The 17,723-nt window shown below is 39.5% G+C and overlaps 1 protein-coding gene and 1 pseudogene across 1 annotated transcript; one reads left to right on the top strand and one right to left on the bottom strand.

The window, feature by feature from the left end:
* Positions 1 to 734: 734 nt before the first annotated feature.
* On the top strand, positions 735 to 16,528 carry CIAO2A (cytosolic iron-sulfur assembly component 2A). Its single transcript, XM_019750741.3, has 5 exons — positions 735 to 999; positions 5,215 to 5,379; positions 10,639 to 10,688; positions 13,035 to 13,080; positions 15,248 to 16,528. The coding sequence occupies exons 1-5, from the start codon at positions 876 to 878 to the stop codon at positions 15,343 to 15,345; spliced, it is 483 nt and encodes a 160-aa protein (XP_019606300.1). The 5' UTR covers positions 735 to 875; the 3' UTR covers positions 15,346 to 16,528.
* Positions 3,996 to 4,718, bottom strand: LOC109457670 (ubiquitin-ribosomal protein eL40 fusion protein pseudogene; annotated as a pseudogene).
* Positions 16,529 to 17,723: the final 1,195 nt, after the last annotated feature.

Genomic DNA, 17,723 nt, shown 5'->3' with positions numbered 1-17,723 from the left:
TCTGGCAAATTAAGTACCCAATAAATGTTTGAGAATCGATTGGAGGGATGGATAAAAAAAAACTAACACCATCAACCTTGTTATTGCCATCCATCACGGCCATGAACACTAGAGGACTTAAGGCATTCTTTTCAGTATTGCTATCTCCAGTATGTCACAGTAGGACTCACCGGACACAGGGAAAACTCTCTCGTTCTAAGTTGTCTTTGAAGGCGATTGGCAGAAATATTCAGCCTTTACTGGGGCGTTGTGCTGGCCTGAGTCCCTATGAGAGGAGAAACCAAAAAAACCTCCCCTCCGCTGCCAGCCTAACTATCCTTACTGGGCTACCAAGACATCCCGTTTTATCTCAACGGAAACTCACTACCGGCCTGACTGAGAAGTAAGAAAACTGTGTGGAAGCAGCTTGGTGCACGCTCCCCCAGGACTAGAAATCAAGATCTCCTTTCCCCTACCTCTTCAAGATTCATCTTTAGCTCTTTCAGGGCGCTGAGGCCATCTGTGGCGGGTAACAGACCGTTACAGTACCGCCCCCCTCCCCCACGCGGAAACTACAAGTCCCAGAATATAGCTCCCTGTCTTCGGAAGAAAACCTCCTACATATCCCAGCAGGCAATGAGCCTCACGTTCCGCGAGGAATCTTTTTCTCTAGTCCCGCCGAAATCAAGCAAAGCATGCTGGGACTTGTGGTCCTTGCGGCGTCCTTCCCTAAATCCTCCGCGCTACTGCGTCCGGATCCGCCTATTTTCTGCTCCCCTGGACTTTTAGGCTTGTCTTGGCCCCTATGAAGACCAGGAAGTTGATAAATCGCGAGGCCGGCTTCTGAAAGACGGTGGCTCGGGTGGGACAGTCGCCAGGGATGGCGGAGCGTGAGCATGGAGTGGATGTCGGGGCTGCTGTCCTGGATGCTGAGCAGAGTCGTGTGGCTCTCGGGCCTTTTTGAGCGGGGAGCTGCCCGGCAGCCCCGGATCATGGAAGAGAAAGCGCTAGAAGTTTATGGTAATTAATTTTACCCAGGGCAGTATTTGGCGTTATACGTGGAGGCGGGGGGTAACGAGTGCCTCACCTCCGGGCTGGGAGTAGCCACTCCGGTTTTTGCCGGATCTCGTCGGGAACATGGGAAGCGTTTTCTCCAGTATCCTAAGTTACGCGGCATTGTGGGTCTTTCTAGGACCCAGGCTCTTCCTTAACCTGGGTCAAGCCAAGTCTGGAAGTCTTAAACCCTGCTTTTCTCTTGTCTGCCCCACGTTCTAGTGGCAGAGCTGGTGTGTAGGGTGCTTGGGTAGGAAGCAAGGCTGGCCTGGTTGCGCTACTTGAGCCTCTCTCTTTCCTATGCCTGGACACGCGCTCCTCCTACCGCGGTTGAGAGCACTGCTGTGTGACTGCCAAGTTGAGGACTGGTCCAGGGTCACAACCACTTTCTTCTGCTGCAAAGTTAATAGGCAGAGATCCCGGAGAGAAGACGACGAGATAGACTCCTCGTAGCCGGCCCTGGAACTTAGGGCTTCTTAACAGAGCCAAGATTGGAGTGCAAAAAAGGAACACACACACACACACCATTCTCTCTTTACCCCCGGGACCATCTTCATTGCACAGATGAGGAAACAAAAAGTTTAGAATGGTTACACAACTACCTGGAGGTCACAGTGCCAGTAAGGAAACAGCAAATACGAAAGCCCAAACGTAGTGCACTTTCCACTGCTTCACAATTGCCTTATGACTGTCCTTTTTTGGACTTAATGTAGCATTGTTTTTGAAAACTAAAAAGAATGGATCTAAGTAACGTTCAGAGATTCCTGCTGACTAAGGGTAAGAGATATAACCATAAGAACACAAATATAATACAGGTAAGGATAATAGGCCAGGAGAAGGAAGCCAGGGATGGAAAAGACCTTTGGAGCTGATGTAGTTTACCTGTCTTGCTAGAGGCAGGACTTAGCCAAATGATTGTTATGAGTGGAATAATCTCCACGAAGCAGATAGGTGCGTTCCTGTCCTGTCAGACCTCTGTCTACAGCATCTAGTGACAGCAGGGCTCTGGCGATACAGCTTTGGAAGAGAGATGATTCTTGCCTTCTAACTTACATTGAGGAGGACCTATATGTACAAATACATAACATTTCTTTATTATATGCAGTAGAAGACCGTAGACTTGAAAGACACAGAAATTCAGAGGAAGGAGAAATACAAATTCTGATTGAGGGATCTGGAAAGACTAGGAGAAAGAATCACTTGAGTTGGGTCTTGATGAATTAGTAGGATCTGGACAGATAGAGGGTAGAGGGCATACTAAAGAGAAAAGTAGAGCAAAAGTATGGAGGTGAGAAAATAGCATCTTTAGGGAATGGCAGTAGGCAGGGCTACAGGATAAGGTTTGTGGTTAAAGGTGGTATGATCAAAAATTGTTTTAGGAAGCAGGTTGGAATTGGATACTGAAGGTTTAAATATAAATGAAGACTTTAATATCAGTGCAGAGCCATAGAAGAATTTTTTTCAGGGGAGTAATGTGAGGAGAGCAACAGCAATATTGCTTTCTTTCTAAAAGCCAAATCTCAAATCACTAGAAGACTAGAGAAGTTTAATAATGGGTGAGGTTTTTCTGGGCTAAGTAGCATATAAAGAATATAATGCAGCCTGTATAAATGAGCCTTACAGAGAAAAAGCCTAGGATGAGGGACAGCAAATTCCTTTTCAAAAACCCCTGTTTCCCTGAACTCCATGATGACACAGCCTTGTGAAGGAGAAGCTATGTCCTCTTTTTCCTGCCTCCGTTTTCAAGTTGTTTCTAATCAAACGATAAGCCCAGGAGTTGCTGGACAGAAGGTAAATTTGATTGATTTGTTTTTCCAAGCTGCATTTCTAATTGAAGGGGAGCTATACATAATAGAACAAAATCTCAGGCTTCAGGACATCAAGCCCATCCTGTGTGGACTCCCTCTGCTTCTCTCCTTTCTAATTCACCATTTCTCTGCCATTCTCCTTCTGCATCTTTTTCTACAACCTCAGAGTAAGAGGAAAGCTTTCCTCTCCAAGGCCAACCCAGGTTCCCACATCCTTGGGCTCATTCCTTTCTGCTTAGTTTACCCGTCTCCCCTCCTCCCCTCAAATTTTCCACCTCTCTTTATCTGATCCTTTCCCTTGGGCTATACAACATACCCAAGCTTCCCTTAACCTTGTCATTGTAGCTTTTTCTAGACCTACTGTCCTTTCTCTCTCTGCCCTGCCCTTCCCTGACAAAGTCCGAGGACTACATTTTCAGTTCCCACTCCTGCAAGTTAGCTTCTGCCTTCACCTTTCTACCAAAACTGCTTTCTTACAGGTGACCTCCTGGGTGACTGGTTAAAGACCTGTTATAGTTCTTGTCAACCTGGATTTTTCTGCAGCATTTGATGTCGTTAACCACCCCTGTCTTCCCTTCCCTGTTTTTTGTTTTTCCTCCTTCTGATCCCTAAATTAGGTGCTTTCCACAGAGCTATCCTTGGGTCTCTTCCCTTTACATCTGTGATTTTCACACTGGGCTACACGTAAGAATAACCTGAGAAATTTCTTAAAGTCTTAATGCCCAGGCCACACTCACATCCAATCAGAATCTCTGGGTGTAGGGCTCAGATACCAGTTTTTGTTTTAAGGAGTCCTGGTGATTCCATTGTTTAGCCAAGGTTGAAAACCACTGTTCTACTCATTCTTTTTTGTGATGCTCAGGGGTTCAGCCACCACTCTTAAGCCTAATGCTGCAGTACAAAATCATCAACGTATAAAATTGAACCCATTTGTTCCAGCTCCCACTCAAATCTATTCCTGTGTTTTTTTTTTCATTCTGTCAGTGTTCTCCCAGACACACTTGGAATCTGAGTCATGTTCCTTTTCTCCCCTTCCTTGTCTTCTACACTTAAACAGTTCTCAAATTCTCTTGATTCTGCCTCTGACATTACTTATTCCTCTATCCCCTCCTCTCTGTTACCATTGTCAAAGGCTCAGCTTTTCTTCTTTCTCTCTTTCTCTCTTTCTCCCTCCCTCCTTTCCTCCCTCCCTTCCTCCCTCCCTCCCTCCCTCTCTTCATTCCTTCCTTCTCTACTCAATGAAAGGGAAACTGTTGAAGCCCCAGGGCCAGGGGGTTGGGACAGGAGGCCGCCTGTGAGTGTAGCAGGTGGTAGAGGGGCCGTATTTGATCTTGGGGCATAGGTTGTTGGTGTGGCCACACTTCTTGCGGCAGTTGACAGCATAGGGATGCAGGTGAGAGTAACACTTGTGGCAAATCATCTTGTCACTGTTGTACTTCTGGGCGAGCTGGCGGAGGGAAGGCTCAATGATACTGCCCCACAGACGAAGCACCAAGTGCAGAGTGGACTCTTTCTGGATATTACAGTCTAAGAGAGTGTGGCCATCCTCCAGCTGTTTGCCCTCAAAGAGCAGACACTGCTGGTCAAGTGGGATGCCCTCCTTGTCTTGGATTTTAGCATTGACATTCTCAGTGGTGTCACTGGGCTCGACCTCGAGTGATGGTCTTGCCCATCAGGGTCTTCACAAAGATCTGCGTCTCTGCATTTGCTGGGGAAGCTGCTTTGCCGCCTCGTTGAAAAGAAAGCTAGGCCCAACTTTTTCAGCTGGTATCCCTGGCTCTGCTCTTTAGTCCTGAGTCTACCAGCTGGTGGATGAGTTACCAGATGACAGTGTAATACTGTCCACGTTACTCCTTTTCCAAAACCTCCTGAGGACATCCTGTTGCCTGCGGCTGGCTGTAAAAGACCCATCCTTGGTGGTCTGCACCAAACCCTTATATTCTTTATTTATGCTGGGTTCCAGGCAAACTAAACTTCCAGTTCTTCACTTTCTTTGACCTTAAATGTTAAATATTGAAATGTTACCCATCTTTAAAGGTTTGATTCAGATTCCACTTCCATAAATCCTGATACCACGTTCTCCCAAGCTAAAAGTTACATCTTCCTCTTGAGCTTCTATGACACTTTCCCCATTCTTATATTCTCCCTGCAATGTTGGATCTAAGAAACTGGATATGATCTAATGATAATCCAAGAAAACAATTTTCTCAAAAGGAATTTTTTGAGTCGTAGAAATTTCTGTCAGAAATCTGGAGAGTTGCTATAGTATTTGCTTAAACAAAAAGTACTAGCTATTTGGATTAGGGCTGGCAGAATCATCCGTATTTAGAATTTTCATGTTTTCATATGATACCTTGTCTGTGATTTTTTTTAGATTTGATTCGAACTATCCGGGACCCGGAGAAGCCCAATACTTTAGAAGAACTGGAAGTAGTAACGGAAAGTTGTGTGGAGGTTCAGGAGATAAATGAAGAGGACTATTTGGTTATTATCAGGTTCACGCCAACAGTACCTCATTGCTCTTTGGCAACTCTTATTGGTAAAGTTTTATATCTACATACATATATTTAATTCTAAATTATTCCAGCTGATATTGATCCAAAATTACAATTAGTATCGTGTGTCACACTTTGTGGTTTATAGCATATTTTCATGTACATTCGGCCTGTATTCGTGGGTTCTGCATTGCGGAGTCAACCAACCAGGGATCAAAAATATATGGGGAAAGAAAAGTGACATTGTTCTGAAGTGTGCTGCATAGTTAGGTCTAAGACGGTTGTGTCTGTACTGAACATGTAGAGACATTTTTTCTTGTCATTATTCCCTAAACGATACAGTTTAACAACTGTTTACAGTATAGCATTTACATTGTATCAGGTATTGTAAGTCATCTAGAAATGATAGGCGTAGGTTGTATGGAGATCCCATGCTATTTGATGTAAGGGACTTGAGCATCCACGGGGGCCTGGAACCAACTCCCTGTGGTACTCAGGGACGACTGCATTCATCTTCTGTAGTCCTCACAAGTAGCCTAGGAGAGGGTTAGTATTATCTTCATTTTACAGATAACGAACCTGAGGCTCAGAGAGTTTAAGCCCAGAATTGAATCGCCAGGAAATGGTGAAGCTGAGGCTCAAACCCCGGTCTCCTGACCCCACATGTGTTTCTCCCTCAGTTACATGATGCTGCTTCTCCCAGGTGGACATGCCTACAATTACTGGAGAGTGGGTGTGGGCCGTCTTCTCAGTTCTGGGCATTGGAATGGGTGCTGGCAGACTAGCACTATCGCCGTCACCATCTTCCCTTTTTGGCTGTTCTGTTGCCGTCTGTGTAGTACGGGCACAAGTCCTGGTGGGAGGGTATTTTTTGAGGTGGTTTTCTATTTGAGAGGCTGCATTCCCAGTATTTTGTGTTAGTTAGCAGTAAGATATACAGTAGGCGTCTATAGGTATATGTCTGTTACATACTTTGTTATAAAGAAGATAAAGGAAGTCTATTTCAAATCAAATGTTGATCAGTAGGAGATTGATTAAATATCAGTGATGGTGTATGTTAGCCATGGAATGCTATGCAACTATAAAAAAGAATGGAGAAGCTCTCCATGTACTAATATGGAAAGAGCTCTTTAACATACTGTTAGGAAATAAAAGCAAGTATAATATTTATGTATAATATTTATGCTACATTTATGTAAACTAAGGCAAAATATACGTTTGTATTTGATTGCATATGCAAAAAGAACACCTGAAGAATGAGTAGCTGTGATGGGGGATGAGTGGGAGTGGAGGTGGGAACTGGTGAGATGGAGGCCAGGGTAGGAGGCAGACTTTACTGTATATCTTTTTAAAACTTTTGTTTTTTTGTTTTTTTAAAGATTTTATTGGGGAAGGGGAACAGGACTTTATTGGGGAACAGTGTGCACTTCCAGGACTTTTTTCCCAAGTCAAGTTGTTGTCCTTTCGATCTTAGTTGTGGAGGGTGCCATTCAGCTTCAAGTTGTCCTTTCAGTCTTAGTTGGGGAGGGCGCAGCTCAGCTCCAGGTCCAGTTGCCATTTTCTAGTTGCAGGGGGCGCAGCCCACCATCTCCCGTGGGAGTCGAACCGGCAACCTTGTGGTTGAGAGCCCACTGGCCCATGTGGGAATCGAACCGGCAGCCTTCGGAGTTAGGAGCACGGAGCTTCAACCGCTTGAGCCACTGGGCCGGCCCTCTTTTTAAGTTTTTGAACCATGGGAATATATTCCCTATTTTAAAATAGACAAGTTTATAAAATGGATTGAAAAGGCAAATATTATATTATTGCTCCCACTATTGTTGTGATTTCTGTCTTTCTCTTCTCACTTTTCACCTGGCATCCCTCTTTTAGTGGTTTCCAGCATATGGGCCACGTCTCAAGGGTCCATTAATCCGTAGATACTACTGTAGTTATTAAAACTGCAATGCTAGAGAAAGCATTGTTGAATTCATATTTATTTGTTGTCATTGAACATTTTCTGAATCAGCAGATATCAAAAATACTGCTACTATACAAATGTAAAGGAGGTGTCTTAACATATTTTGATCTATAAGAATTACTAAATAGATGGTCCATTACCCTACTCTAAGAGCCTATAGCAAATTGATTTTTCAAAAAAGTAAAATTTATTTTGTATTTTTTCAATCACAAAAGTAACATGTTTGTTGGCAAGAATTTTGAAACTCCACAAAAGCATAAAGTAGAAAATAAAAATCAGCTGCTATCGTAAAAGATTGTGTGCTCTGGGCTAAAATTCCAGCTCTGTCAGCCTGCCATTTTGTGGTCTTGGGCATGTTACTTAATCTTTCTGAGCCTCAGTTTCCTTATCTGTAAAATAGAGATAATAGGGTATCTACAAAGTTGTAAGGGTTAAGTAATAGAAAGCATGAATAGAGGAAGAATGTTTTTTATTTCTCATTAAATATTCTTCAATTATATAGTCATATAGATTACGTGCTAATCACATCGATATAGCATATTTTTATAATCATTTAGATTACCTCTGGCCTTTCACAATTATAAATAATATTGTGATAAACAACTCTGTCTCTAATTTTTGCCTCAGGATAAATTCCTATAAGTGGAATTATTAGGTCATATGGTATAAATATTTTTAAGCCTTTGGGTGGGTACATATTAGCAAATCCTCAATAAAAACCTTTTACTCTTTGACCCAGGAATTAAGGAAATAATCCCATAGAAGAAAATAGTAGCCTGTACAAAACGTTTACGGTAAATTTATAGTAATGAAACCTGGAATAAATTGTAGTATCCATCAATAAGGAAATGACACCAATATGACGGGATTTCATAATTCTATTGAAAATGATGAATTTAATCAAGGAATCAAAGTATCTGTGAGAAATGTATGAAAACGCTTGAATGATAAGTTGAATTTACATATTATGATTGCAGTTATTGAAAACCTGTTTATGTGGACAGAGATTGAGAGAGCACATGAAATAAAAATAAATGTATGTAATGGTGCCAAAATTAGGTTATGGTTGATGTTTCAGATCTGTGCACTTGAACAAAGTTTTGTCACTTTTTTTTGGCCATTTTGATATGGGTTTCAGTTAACACCCTGGGCTTTTCTCATGTTAGTATAGTGGTGTACCGTAGTAATTGTGTTCAATCAACATGATTGGAAAAGTTAGAGAGGAAAGCCCTCTTTCTGGCCGATGTATTAGGAGGCATCTCCTATGAGCAAGTAGACCTAAGCAAGGAAAGACACCTGAGTAATAGTGCCACCCTGACTGCTTAGGTTGTCACCTACTCAGAGTTACCCTGGTGAATAATTACAAAGAAACAGAAGAGTCAAAGGGGATGAGTGGGCAAGGCAGAGAAATCAGCTGATAGTCATTTGTGTTGACTTAGTTCAGACAAGAAAGGCTGAAGGCAGGTGTGGTCCAATGTGAAGGGCATAGGATTTGGAATGATAAGTTCTAGATTCAGCTCCCAGCTCTGCTACTTGTTAGCTATGTGATATTGAACAAATCCCTTACCTTGGTTCCTGGCTGTAAAATGAAAGTGATAAAATAGCAATAGCTGATGTTTACTGGATACTTGTATGCCAAGTACTGTCTTGAGTACATTGCATAGTAATTTATTTATTCCTCATAACAGCCTTATATGTAGTGGTACTATTATAATACTTGTTTTTACTCGTTGACCCAGGAATTAAGGAAATAATTCCATAGAAGAAAATAGTAGCATGTACAAAACATTTGTGGTAAATTTGCAGTAATGAAACCTGGAAGAAACTATAGTATCTATTAATAAGAAATGGCATCAATACGACGAGATTTCATACTTCTATTGAAAATTACTAATTTTAATTAAGGAATCAAAGTATCTGTGATAGGAATCTAAAGCCCAGAAAGGTTAAGTAACTTGCCCAGGGTCACACAGCTAGTGTGCAGTGGAGCCACTTTTGAACCCAAAGTATCTCAATTATGCTACACTGCTTCTCTTTAGGATGCTTAAGAAAGTGCTTCGTGAATTGTAAAAGTTACTATTTACTTAATGTGTAAAACACCTATCAACAATGACTAGGACACATGAGGATACTCAGATGGTACACAAGCAACAAATTAAGGAGAATGTGAGGGCCGAGGGGAGAGAAGAACTCTCTAGACAATAAGGCAGATCCTCCAAAGGAAGACCCTCTGAAAGAAATTACATATTTTAGCGTTCCTTAATATGTATTATGGAATTACTGTGTTCTAGACTCTTAAGTCAGACCCAGTCTCGTAGCTTATCTAATCCTTTTTCCTATTCTGGGATTTTTCAAACGATCCTGTTAGAAAACCTGATGGTACTTAGAAGACCAAAAGAAAATTAATTTCATACTTCCCGTAAAGATAGGTAGTCTAACAATTATATTTTGCTGTTTTGGGATGGTTTGGGGTTTTGTTGTTATTATTTATTTTTAATCAAACCAAAATACTAAGAAAACGTTCCTTATAACATAACAAGCCCTTAAATATTTGTTGGGAAAGGAAATAAATTGCTCTAAATCAAAGCCTGCAAAGCCAAAACTCATTATTGAAACACTTTCTCTTCATAATAAGAGCAGTTTGATTTATTTTCTGCATCTAGGGTGTAGATTTCGTTTAAAATTCGTTCCTTATTTTGAGGTGGGGGAGAAGTGGAACATTGGTGTGGAGGGTCTGTTCCAAGCCCAGTTCTAATTTCTCTTACAAGTCTCAACTGGAGAAAAAGTTACTGAACTGTGACCTGGCATTGCAGTGATAAACTGAACTTCAGAAGAGCTTGTTTTAGGGAAATAACTTTGTGCCTTGCAGGCATAGACGATTCCAACTTTGAGAAGTTTCTTGTGGTCCTTTTGAAGTGACTTAACTTGGTTTTAAATTTTTGCATGGCCTGTTGTGGACATTTAGTAAAGTTTAATGAATGAATTAACCTTTGTTGAAGGCAAATTGATGTAGTAGAAAGGACCTGGCTTTGCAGTGGTCTTGTGTTCCATTCCCTACTCTGCCACTCTACAAGCTCAGTGACCTTGGGCAAGTTACAGTGTGACTTTGTTTCATAATTTGTAGAGTGGGGTTGATAATACCTAGCTCACTGGGTTATCATGAGGAATATGTAAGACTCTCGCTATATTAAAATTGCTAGTATGGTGTGAGGCTCAAAGGAGACAGACCATGGATTGAGCCAAAGCTGTTTTCAGCTACTGTACTGTATAGAGATACCTAGACACAGCTGTATACTTTTTCAAAACCAATAAGAAGGGATAATTGAGGCTTTTTTCTCTTCCATAGGACTATGCTTAAGAGTGAAACTTCAGCGGTGTTTACCATTTAAACATAAGGTAAGGAAGATGTTTTTTGTTGTTTTATAACAGCTTTATTGAGATGTAATTCACACATCATACAATTCACCTATTTAAAGTATACAGTTTAATGATTTTTAATATAGTCACCAAATTGTGCAAAATCACTACTATTAATTTTGGAACATTTTTATCATCCCAATAAGAAACCCCATATGGATAGCAGTCATTCCCCATCTCTCCCAAACCCTCCCCCATTCCTAGGCAACCACTGATCTACTTTTTGTCTTTATAGATTTGCCTAGTCTGGATGTTTTACTTATTTATTTAATTTTTTAGAATTAGTTTTAGGTGTACAAAACAATATAGTGATTAGACATTTACACCCCTCACAGTGATAACCCCAACAAGTCTACTATTACCCATCTGACACCATACATAGCTATTACAATACCATTGATTACATTCCTTATGCTGTATTTTACATCGTGACTATATATATATTTTTAATAATAGTTGACATTGCTATTATTTTATATTAGTTTTAGGTGTACAGCACAATGGTTTGGCATTTATATAATTTATGAAGTGATCCCCCCACCCCGTAAGTCTAGTACCCATCTGACACCATACATACTTTTTACATTATTGGCTACATTCCCCATACTATATTTCACATCCTTGTGACTATTTTATTGCTTACCAATTTGTACTTCCTAATGGACATTTCATTTAAATGGAATTGTACAATTTGTGGTCTTTTACAACTGATTCTCTTAGAATAACATTTTCAGAATTTATCCTTGTAACATATCAGTATTTCATTCCTTTCCATTGTGTGGGTATACCATATTTTATTTATACATTTATCAGTTGATAGACATTTGGGTTATTTCCACTTTTTATCTGTTACGAATAATGCTGCTATGAACATTTGTGAACAGATTTTTGTGTGGGCATGAGTTTTTATTTCTCTTCCACCTAGGAGTAAAATTGCTGGATCATATGGTAACTATATTTAACCTTTTGAGGAACTCCTAGACTGTTTTCCACAGCTGTTCCACCATTTTACATTCCCACCAGCAATGTATGAGTTCTGATTTCTCCACATCCTCGTGAACACGTATTATTGTCTATCTTTTTCATTATAGCCATCCTAATGGGTTTGAAGTGATATCTCATTGTGGTTTTGATTTGCATTTCCCTGATGGCTAATAATGTTGAGCATTTTTCATGTGCAAAATCTTAAAACCAAGTAAGAGCCACCTAAAAAGGACCATAAGAAACCTCTCAAATTAGCATCTTTTATGCCTTCAAGGTACCAAACCAATTGTTTGGTTACCCTGAGGCATAGTTCTTATAGGAATAACAGGGTAAATGCTTGACTCTTCCCCTTTATTTACCATTTTTTAGAATTATGAATCATGCATAATTTTAAACCAAAGTAAATGGATATGGAATGATTTTATACCTGTTACTTTGTTGTCTAGAGAAAAGAGTTAGAGCTGTACCACTAGGGGAATTGATGTGGTGTTTTGTCTTTTAAAAAAGACAGGACTAGATGATCTCTAAGGTCTCTTTTAACCATAATAGGCTATGATTTTTCCTCATGAAGAACATTTATCTCAGTAGTGAATAAGTATATAAGAATTAATTCATATGCTCCAATGTTCTCTGGAAAGTAAACATTTCTTTATCATATAGCATGATTTATTTACCACAGGATTTGCAATAATTTTGTAGGTTTGTCTCAAAAGCTCTGTTCTTCGAGGGTAGCTAATGTGAGGGAGCGTGTGCTACAGGGCCAGGGGCTGGCTTAACCAACGTTACACCTGAGCATAAATTTATCAAGATAAAAGTGGATGAGAAAAGGAGGATACTGAAAACTATACTGTGATCCCACTTTTGTAAAACAGGCATCCAGTCTTGGGGTGTGTGTGTATGTGAAATCTGTGTTAGATTATGGGAGTATAGACAAAAATATGGAAGACACTACACTACATTATTTATGTAGCTTTCTTGGGGGGTGGAGCAGGGAAGAAGTTTAGATACTGATTTAGGAGGAAGCAGTAGAGTACAGGGGAGAGATATGCATGAGTAAAACACGTATGAGATCGCACTTCTGTAAAATTGTATTCGTTTGTAGTCATAAAAGAATAATGGAATACCCTCTATAGAAGTTTCCCAGGTGACCACAATTAAAAATCCTACTCATTTCAGCACTTGTTTTAGAGAAGCATCTAAGGGATTTGTCCCGAAGTCTTTGATGGTACAAGCAGGATCTTTGGGGTTTCATCCATAGGCCCTGAGTCCGTGGTACATTTCCACTCACTCATCATCTTAGAATACTCTAAATGTTTCTCTTTTAATATTTTTTCTTTCTAGTTGGAAATCTACATTTCCGAAGGAACCCACTCAACAGAGGAAGACAGTAAGTGAATTTTGAACTTTTATTTAAAAACAACTTCAGATAGCACTTTATCTTGGAGACCAGGTTATTCTGCCAGCCAAATATCTACTGGATCATTTGCAAAAAAGTGAAAAATCATTTATTAACGCTTCCTTGAGGTGGGGAAACCTAGGCATTTCAAGGAAGTAATTTTTTCAGTAGGACTCTAGGTGAATTAGAGTTAGACCTTGTGGATATTGAGTAGTTTAGGCCAGTGGCTACACATCGATAAAGAATATCCAGCTCTAAGAACTTTGATTTATAAGCTCTAATGAAGACTCAATTCTTTCCCTTGGTGGTGGAATAGAGAACTGTGTACTTGAAATTGAAATTGAAGGTCTAGCAAGTAAAGCTTTAGGGAATCTTGGGGTAGGTGTTGTCTGTGTGAATTAATGTATTAAAATAGGAGTGGGAAACCTTTTTTATACAGAGGCTCTCTGGCCTACAGAGAGAAGTCAATTAGAAGCCACTTAAAATTAGCAGAGAGGTGGAGTTTGGGAAAAGCAAAAGACAAAATGTTCCACATAACCTATGTGTTACATTAAAAACAGAATAGCATTTTATCTACAAATGATAGAGTGCAAATAATGAGAAATCCATTCAAAGTGCATGTTGTACTTAGCTTTCATTGCGAGGTAATTGAGAACTTGGAAAAAGTTAGCAGATGAGGGGAAGAAAGGGACGGTAATAAGAGTCAGAGTAACAATCAGACAGACACACAGAGGAAGACAGTGACTCAGAAAACACATGAAGGAAGAGATGCACGAAAACACGAACATAGAAAAGAGCTGTAGAGAGCGAAGCCCACTGCTTTCAGAGGAACAGCCCATCCAGAACACTTTTTAGATATTGTCATGTAAACTACCAAAACCATGTCCTATTTTCACAATTCCCAATATGTAGATTATTTTACTCCTCATGGGTTAAATTTACTCAAATCCCGTAAACTCATGACTTCTACCTCTTAATTTAAAGAATATAAGAGTTTAGATACCCTAAATCCACTCTTGTTATATTTTTGAAACTCCTTTTAATTATAGGATTTTATAACACCATAGTATTAATATTAAGCCTTATCATTCTGGATTTTTCATTTACTAAGTATTTATTGAGTGCTTTTTCAGTGTAGGCAATTTGACCTTTGAGATACATCCTTGCCCTTGTGGAGCCTACATCGTAGTAGGAAGAAACAAAGAATTAAAATTGTTTATGTGGGAATATATGTTTTCTACATGTGACATTTTAACAGGATCCCAGAAAAGTTAGCCCACATTGAAAACATGGACATCTGTCTTTTGAACTTTTCCATCAGGAGTGCTTTTAGCAAATTATAGGCAACAGATATGGGCCAATACCTTCATTATGTGAAGATCCATGCAAACTGGTTTTTAAAAAAAAGACCCAGCAGATTAATAGAAAGAGACGTGAACAGAAAATTCATACAAGAAGAACTAATAAATAAACATGGGAAAATGTTATCTGACGGTGAATAAATTGCAAATTGCAACAATAATTGGAGCCATTTTTCACTTCCTCTTTTATGTGTGTGTATGTGTATTTGTTTCTGTTTAATACCGGGTATTTTTGGCAAACCGATAGCTTGTGTATTACTGTTAAGAATATAAATTGATTAAAAATATTAAGAAGTAATTATATGAATCAAACCATAAAGATATTTATACCCTGTAATCTAATAATCCCACTTTTAAGAATGTTTCCAGAAAAGAAGGCTATATGTTTAAAGGTACTCACTGTGGCATAGCCTTCATAATTTAGAACACTTATAATTTTTGCTGCGTTAAATAACCCTATTGTTTAAAAAATAAGGGAAAAAAGAACAGTTTCTTTTTTCTTAAGGGGAAAAAAGAACAGTTTTCAAAATTGTGTTTACTCTGAACGTAACTATATGGAAATATGTATATGGACAGACTGAAAAGAAAGAAATGAAAATAATTGTGGTAGAGTAGTAGAATTATAGGGCATATTTTTCTCTTTATGTCTCCCTTCCAGAACTTACGAATAATTAGCCAAAACTAGCTTTAAGTTCTCAAGGAGTTAAATTTTCTGTTTTAACAGGCTAGTAAAACAGTGTCTGTTGCCGTAGACTGATGCAGTTTTTTCTGCTAACTTTTTTCTGTGTGTTTTGCAGTCAACAAGCAGATAAATGACAAAGAGCGAGTGGCAGCTGCAATGGAGAACCCCAACTTACGGGAAATTGTGGAACAGTGTGTCCTTGAACCTGACTAATAGCTGTTTTAAGAGCCACTGAACTGTAATTGTTTGATGTAGTTGTTTAAGCTCTTTATAAAATATGAAAGACTCATGTTTGATACATAGGGGATTTGTACCTCAAAGCATTTTTTTAAAGGATGATTTCCAAGCAAGATTTAATTATAAGGTAGTACCTAGAATGTTCAGTGTATAACATTCTCAGGATTTATAACACTTAAATGATCAGACAAGAAAATATTTTCTAGTTGTTACGTGTAATAGGAGTTGCTATTTTTCTGATGCCCATTCTGATACAACTACTTTTCATGTCAAATATTTACCATGCCCAAATGTATTCAATTAAAATCATTACTCTGTAAAATAAATAAAACAGAGATGATTCTTATAATGACACATCTTAGAATGTTTCTTATTGAATTGTAAATTTCAGTGTAAATGTCAACTCTGAAGTATATTTCTATAACTTTATTTTCTCGTTATTTAGAATTAGAGATCTGAGAACCAAAAAGAACCCTTAAGGTTAGCCCTAGGCCCTGCCTTCCTTCAAGGAGAGTCCTGGACCCATTTATGATAAGGAACAGATGTACAGAGGACTAGATGATATGTATAATTTTGAAGATCAAGAAGTCCCCAAAGAAGTTTTGATGAAAACAATCTAAGTGGTCTCTTTATGTGTACTTTGTTCAGTTTGTTTGATCATTTGAAGTGTAACAGGGTGTGGCAGGCAGCCTCCATGGTGACCCTTGATAATCCTCAATTCATGCCTTTACATAGTTTTCTTCCATATTGAATTCGAGCTGGTTGGTATGACAATTAAAGAATCAGAGGTGACAGTGTGTGACTTCCGAGGCAAGATCATAAAAGGTATTGCTGTTTTCACCTTGATCTATTGGATTGCTCATTCTGTGGAAATCCAGCTGCCATGTCATGAGAACACTTGAGCAGCTCTGTGGAGAATTCCACATGGAAAAGAATTGAGGCCTTCCACCAACAGCCAGCACCAACTTCTAAACTGTGAGTGAACCATTTTGGAACCATCTTGGAAGTGAACCAGGTTGGAACCATGTTGGAAGCAATCCTCTATCTTGGACTGGAATCTCATGAGACCCTGAGCCAGAATTGCCTAGCTAAGCCACTCTTGAATTTGTGACCCAGAGAAGCTGTGACCAATAATAAATGTTTATTGTTTACACCACTAGTTTTTGGGGTAATTTGTTACGCAGCAATAAGTAACTAATATACAGGTTATAAAAATGGAACTCTTCTGCCTCAAATTTTATTAAGGATACAAAGGGGGAAACAAGAAATCTTGTTTCATAGCTCTTTAATTCCTTTACTACTTAAAGAATATAAGTTTTGAGAGAACAGAGGATTTGGTAAGATTGATGAAGAGATTTCTTTGGATAAAGCTATTGCTGTGCTGAGTTCTAACCCTCTTTTGGCAAAAGGGTAGGGAAGTGACACCTTCACCACTGTCTGCTGAGGGGAATTTCAAGGGGACAACTCAAGAGAGTTTGGAAATGTGTTCTCTGCAGTTGGAAGACCCACAAAACTGGTGCCTGACTCAGGCCTGAGAAAGACAGCAGGAGTGGGCTAGCGAAGGCTGTTATCTGACTCCTGCCTAAGAAATCTAGAGGGCAAAAGAAAGGCAAAGCTAACTGCGTCCTCGTGGCAAGGGATGCATGAATTTTTCTCACGGACTATGCTGTGGGGTCTGTTGACTTTGTCCAACAGACCATCAACAGAGCCAAAGACACCTCAGCAGAAAGGTCTGGACATGAACTGCCTGGTACCCGAGGACTGAGGAGAGGACAGCAAGTGAGCAGACAGGATGGAGAGGTATCTAATGGGTAAGGGGCACAGTGGGAACCTCTGATTAGCTCATGAAACTGTCAACCCAAGAGAAAGCCAGCTTTAACACCAGGCAGGCCGAGAGCACAGGGCCAACCAGGTAAGTAAGAACTGCTCTGTCTCCAAAGCTTCTCCCTCAGCCTCTGAGGCCGTAGTAGAATAACTAGCATGTGGGTGAGTTGAGGAAAGGAGAGAGCAAAGGACTCCATCCCATTACTCAGCTGTAGGTTTCAGGCCTAAAGCAAGCTCAAATTAGCAAAAGATTTAATGCCAAGTTTGTAGTGTTGGATAATAGATGTGAGTAGATACTTTGACTCGATGAGATTACATAATTAAAAGTAACAGGAAGACTATCTGACAGAAATCACGTCTTTACCGATGGACAGAGGAAGATCATATCTCTATAACAAAGTTTCAAATGATAGTGGGGGACAAAAATAAAACTACGAGGTGTGATAAAAAACTATGGTGAATGTTTAAATAAAAACTATTACAGTAAAAGACACATTGCCATTAATCCTCCTCAAAATACTCCACTTTGA

This window comes from Rhinolophus sinicus, chromosome 3 (genome assembly GCF_057876585.1).
Source record: "Rhinolophus sinicus isolate RSI-liver-muscle chromosome 3, RSI-T2T, whole genome shotgun sequence".
In the NCBI taxonomy this organism is placed as follows: domain Eukaryota; kingdom Metazoa; phylum Chordata; class Mammalia; order Chiroptera; family Rhinolophidae; genus Rhinolophus; species Rhinolophus sinicus.
This window is presented reverse-complemented; position numbering and strand designations above follow the sequence as displayed.